The sequence below is a fragment of the Folsomia candida genome, unplaced genomic scaffold (assembly GCF_002217175.1).
Source record: "Folsomia candida strain VU population unplaced genomic scaffold, ASM221717v1 Fcan01_Sc002, whole genome shotgun sequence".
NCBI lineage: Eukaryota > Metazoa > Arthropoda > Collembola > Entomobryomorpha > Isotomidae > Folsomia > Folsomia candida.
This window is the reverse complement of record NW_019091194.1, coordinates 11,298,153-11,304,152: the sequence shown is the minus strand read 5'-3', so window position 1 is coordinate 11,304,152 and position 6,000 is coordinate 11,298,153. Positions and strand designations below refer to the sequence as shown.

Here is a 6,000-nt window from a genome sequence, read left to right as displayed (position 1 = left end):
AAAGACTTAATGCACCAAGTCGATTTATGATAAAAAAACTCCTGTTATGAATGCCTTTGAGAGCGCTCTGATAAATGTTTCCCTCCGCGAATCAATAAGGATAAAGTCCAGGCTGCATCTTCCATCTGTAGTTGCAATTTATTTTAACAAACCGAGGTCCTTTTTATGCCAAAACAACACAGGATTATGTGCATGATTACGTACCACGCAAGTTGCAAATTCAACTCTCTTGAATGAAAGTCATAAGAATTGACGATCAAAAAGATTAGGTGAAAGTAATGACTTTGTCTTGAAAGTCATGTCATCCAAACTGTCACTCGTGTTTTCAAGAAAAATAACTTGTGTCAACATTGCGTCATTTTTCGCCAACAATATCGTATTATTTTGCAATTTAGCTAGGAAAGGTTGGTAATTTGACGATTTTTCATCCAATTACCCACTCAACTTGACTCAACTTAACCTGCATATGCATACTGTAAGGATGTGTATGTACTATTGATGATATATTACAAGTGTCAATCACTATATTGACCTGTTTTTTTACAATTATAACTTGTTTTGCTTGGAATTTGGGCTGTATTAAGATGAGGTAACCCAACATCTAATAACTCAGTCGGTGATGTGTCCTGTCTAAGTTGGGACAAGAAATCAATTACGCCCAACCAACCCCAAAGAGGTTGACCTTTCTCTAGCTTTCATCGTGTAGATGTTCGATCAAAGTCACCAGGGAAAGCATCCTTCATTGATGTGTAATTTATTAGTCTCTGCTAAGCTGGTCACAGTTAAAAATGCATGTACGGTGTATTGACGTAAGAAATCCTAATCATTGATGAACAACTGGTGCACGGCATACTGTGAAATTGTCTTGAGTGTTAAACAAGTATTAAAATAATATCAAGAGCCTGACAACCAGTAAATAAAGTAAATAGATACTTGATACTTTTTTGTATAATATTAGACCCGGATATTACACATAATGATACTTACATGTATCAAAACCTTATGCAATTTCTGACAAGTCCCAGACAAAGAACATTACACATTCTATATTCTGAAATCAGAGTTTTTTCTAAGAGGAAATTTCAGAACAAATAATTATATGTTCCTGAAAGCACTTCGTTGGTACATACTTAATCACTAATTATGTAATAGTTGAGATGCAAACCGTTGTGAATTCACCGTACATAATCCATTAGCTAATTCCATCATCCGTTAAATTATTAAGTGTAGTGGGTTACCCACTACAAGATCCCACTTTAGAAGTCACAGAAATATAAGTACATACGTAGTAACTACTTATGTATTCCTTCATAATCAAGATATTTTTATATAAATATATAAATGCTGATGTTCCTCATCTGAGGATGAGATCATTGCATAATCTTTGTTTATGTAAACATACGTCTTCTGGGAATAGATCGCAGCACCATTCTATATATTACAACATAAAAATAAAGTATGCAACCCGGTGGAAGAATAAATATGCTTTATTTAATAAGCTTTCTGGGAGGGTCGAATTACAGCATAAATAATTTTCATAAACATATTCATATAAATTTTTACAGGTACGTATTTCTACCATATGACTAATCATAAGTTATGTAATCACATTTCAAAGTGGAATATATGTCATGCAGGTTAAATCTGTGTGTACCTACATAGGTGATAGGTATGTACATACCTGTAAATATCTACAGGTACAACATAACACTGCAACGCACCTAATTACAGAGTCAAAAAAATACAAGTATGTGTGTATGTATTTATTTATTTTTAGCTTAGCTCTTTAAATTTTGAGGTGCATCGAAGGAAAATTAAAAATAATTTGTACTAAACTGAAATTCTTGTTTGTATGAAAAAAGGAATCAATGAGTACTTTATAAAGTTCACAAAAATGGAAATAAAGTTTGAAGTTGATTTATCAACTTTTTCCCCTTCAAATGCTCGGAGTATTTAATATTGAGAGAGCCTCGAAGTGCTACATTTATCTAATGGAAATTATTTTTGCAGATATATCTGTAAATGAAGAAAGAGATTCCACATTCACAGACAACTCTATATTTGCAGTCATTTGCGCAATTATTACACACATATCTATGTATTTAATTAAGGAGTTGGATTAATTTCTTACCTGACTAGATTTTCTAACAATGTATACCTAAATGTATGTCCTGTATTAAGTGCTACATAAATATGTATATTTCTAAAGAGTGTATATCTAAAAGTTAAGTAATTACTCGATATATTCCAGTTAAATTCGGGTTGATTTCTATTGTAAGTCAAATGTGTGTCGTCGTCGAACTAGATCATCTTCCCCTTAAATCGGACCAATTAGAATGGATAATCCCATTCTCACCGTTCCTCTCATTTTTCATAAACCTCAATTACAATCGTAAATAATATGTAAAATAAAATTCATCGAGGACGTACGGCATTTGTGTATTACATATTATCACCTCCTTACACCTGACAAGAATGCAACACTAAGACATAAAACAAAACTGGAGATAATGCGAGTATTTGGTCATAAATATGTACTGGAGTTTCTTGTAGCACGAGACTGAATATATTTTTAAGCTTAAGAGGTAACAAGGTAATGGTCCATATACTTAGGATTAGCTTAAAAACAAAGCAACTTGAGTGGTTTGATTGTAAAAAAATGGTCAGATCTATTATATTGATAATTGTTTCGCCTCAAAAACATACATATGCATAAAAGTAATAGTCTATAAGGAAGGCATAACAAAAGGAATATTTTTGAACTCCCGTTTCTCTAAAAGTTATTCGTGCATGGATGGTTGTAAAAAAAAGAATTTACAAAATAATATTAAACATTTACTTATCCCATTTCATAAATAGAAAATCAGGCAATCTACACGTGATTTTCAATGGCATTGGGGGAAGTTATACCCTTTTTGTTGCAGATACAGATGTGAGTTTCGGGTGGGGGTTCTTTAGCTGAAGGGGTGGCCTGATTGTCATTGTGGAGATTGGGGGTGTGGCTCACATTGTGATTGTTCTGCTCACTCAGACTATTTTTTCTATTCAGAAACTCCTCTTTGGTCTGTTTGTTGCTGAAGGATGTGCTCATTGTCCTCACACTGTCCTTTGATGAGATCCCACTCGTTCCAAATGTTCCGTTGCGGTGAAGGTGGTGATGGTGTTGTTGGGAGTGGTACCCATCCGCCATTGAGTGACCTTGGCCGCACTCCGCGTTCACATTCCTGCTAAGGAGAGACCCATTTAGTAAAGTTCCGCTAGATCTCTGACGATGAAAACTGATACTGGTCAACAACGTCCTTCGGCTAGATATTTCTCTGTCAAGGGTGGAACACAAAATAAGCAAAATTTCAACAACTGCACTACATTTTACTGGTATGGGGATACACACATAAAATAATAGTAGCAAAAGTATGTAGAGAAGCGAAAATGTTTGCATATTCACTACAGGGAATTTCAGCAAAAGAAATTGTCAAAACACGAGTTAACATGCAAACTCATAAGTAACTCATAATGAAGTGCATTCATAATCACGATTTGTTACTTGAAAATCATACACATGTTTTTATAATAGCACCATCAAAAGTACGCTGTTAGTCTGCACGTGCTGTTGGTAGCGTGGGGTGCTAATTGGTTTTCAACATGGGAACGGCAAGAGGTCTGACACCAGTGGCGAAAGAAAGCATAGTTGGGACGCATACACTTACCGCTGTAACTCCTTTCTCCGTGGTGTCCAAATGTGAAATATCCCATAGATAAGCGGATTAAAAAGACTGTTGCTCATCCCGAAGAAGAAAAAACCAGAGTAGAGGTCTTCATTAATAATTTGCTGAAATTAACATAAAAAATATTTTACTTTCTGGCAATTTTAGTAGTATGTTTTTGGCCATAAACGTGAAATGGTCCACATGTCCTTCTGATGCAGCCACAGTAGGAACTAATTGTTCCAATTCGGTTCACATCTGCGTGTCCTTCACCTTAAATTATTAGCTAACGTGATAAGTTGTTATAAAACGACAATGTTGGCCTGAAACGTAACATTCTTGCCATTGTGAGAGCTATAATTAATTTCCTTTGGTATTCAAGCTGCAACAAAAGAACTTTGCCAATCGAATCTTAACAAATCGAATGCGATTAACACTAATCCAGTCAAAGAAAGTCTTGTAGCTAAACCCGTTATGTAAGTGTGGCTCTTGGCCACGTCTGGCGTTGAAGTGGAGACAGAGATGATTATGTGCTAAGGAGTATTTGACGAGGTCTTACATCTTTGTTAGGGACGAAGAAGAGATACGCCATCATCACCGCATAATAGGGTGTCCAGCAAATAATGAAACTGAAATTTTAAGTGAAAGTATATGTTCAATTCATGGTTATTTAAGAAATGATAATTTAAAAATGTAAAGGTATATGTTAAGGTAAGTTCAAGCTAAGTTCCATAGAAGTTGGAGGTCACCATTCACCGGTGACTCATGTTACCAGTTTGTCTCTGTTCGACACTTACTGCTTTGTTGTCCATGTATTTCATTGTTGTATTGTTAATAAAACTGGAAAAATGCTCGAAAAAAGTTATTAAATATGCTGTAGCACCTTGCAACAATGGCAACCGAGATTCGCAGGCTCTTCATCTTGGCCCTTCTGAGTAACTTTCTCCGATCTGTAATGAATGAAAGACAGCATGAGAACACGTTAACAAATGAAAAACCTGTCTGGAAATGAGATTACTTGGATCGATGAGAGTACGAAATGTTCCAGTGTGATCCAAGATCTCCTCGTTACCTGAAACAAAAGATTCGCATAACATTATATTTAGAATTCTAGCCATGCAATGAGATAATCTGGGAATTATTTAAAAAATAATCCATGAATATGTACAGCACAAAATGTTTTACGTAGGTTGGCTAAGTTACATATGTAGCTACATATTAATAAGAAGTTAATCGCTTCAAGAGTAATAACTTGCATTCTCAGAGACTACGGCATTAATCCCGGTATTAAATGCGGAAAAAACACAAAAGGCAGAAAAGGTTTCTGGAAATTATACAACCATGTTATTGTGAAAAATAGTAGTAAGCAAAGCATACCAACTTTTAATTTGCAGAATAACTGACAGCAAGCCAAATAGTTTTTCCCTATTCCATCCAAACACACACCGTTTAAACTTGTTTCACTCATAGTCAGTTGCACACTTTCGTAAATTAGCGACAATTGTTCTGCAAATTAATTCTCAGTACTTATTATGTAAAAATAAAAGATTAGCATTCTCCTTCCAAGCCATTTCACCCTAGTTCGTATGCAAAGGGCAAATTCTTATACAGCTTGCGTAGGAGTATGTATGAAAGTTGTACACGATTTCAGAATGTCAAAAGGTCGGCAACAAAATACTTGAGAGTAACCGAGCTGGAGCTCCAGAGTTGTTTTGATCATCAAGGTAAGCATTGATTAAAGTTCAAACTTTAGACGCGATGATAATTCTTGGGCCTTTAAAACTTTTAGAGTAAATCCTGAGAATTAATTCGAAGCTCTACCCTGATTCGCAAACAACTTTTGCTTAGTTATATATATATTGTAGCAACTTCTTCCCTGCTATTCGTCAATCCAGTGTCATTTAGAATATTACCCTTTAGACTGAAATCTCCATATTTTATGCAAACCCGATCCTGTATCCTGTGCAGCCTCCATACATACATCTGCCAAGTACAGTGCTGCAGGGCTGAGCACAATTGTGATATAAGGAGTGAGATGCAATTTCGTCTTGACATCTCCCCATCATATGCATATTCTGAGAGGTGAAGAGTGAAAGCATGAGAAATGCATTTAGCATTTACAAGTAGCGACACTTACGATGAAGAGTGACGACGGTGAGGATGTAGGTGGTCACAAGGATGAAGAGAGGAAGGAGAAATCCACAGATCAGAGTGAATACGGTGTACAGATGCTCCTGCCAGGGCGCCGTGTAAAATCCATACGTAACGCACTGGAAAAAGTCTTCCACAAAGGGTC

General features: G+C 35.8%; 1 protein-coding gene across 4 annotated transcripts in view; it reads right to left on the bottom strand.

The window, feature by feature from the left end:
- Window positions 1–1,469: 1,469 nt before the first annotated feature.
- The window catches only part of LOC110845227 (gonadotropin-releasing hormone receptor), a 30,388-nt gene continuing 25,857 nt past the window's right edge, over window positions 1,470–6,000 (bottom strand). For 2 of the 4 annotated variants that reach the window (XM_035847890.1, XM_035847889.1), the window contains exons 7-13: window positions 5,842–6,000; window positions 5,618–5,779; window positions 4,723–4,776; window positions 4,588–4,654; window positions 4,264–4,333; window positions 3,708–3,829; window positions 1,470–3,317 (exon numbers count right to left, since the gene is read on the bottom strand). In XM_035847890.1, the coding sequence (XP_035703783.1) occupies window positions 2,873–3,317; window positions 3,708–3,829; window positions 4,264–4,333; window positions 4,588–4,654; window positions 4,723–4,776; window positions 5,618–5,779; window positions 5,842–6,000 (1,079 nt within the window). In that variant the 3' untranslated portion in view covers window positions 1,470–2,872. The remainder of the gene's footprint in view (window positions 3,318–3,707; window positions 3,830–4,263; window positions 4,334–4,587; window positions 4,655–4,722; window positions 4,777–5,617; window positions 5,780–5,841) is intronic. The other 2 variants (XM_035847891.1, XM_022091604.2) reach the window with 2 other exon arrangements.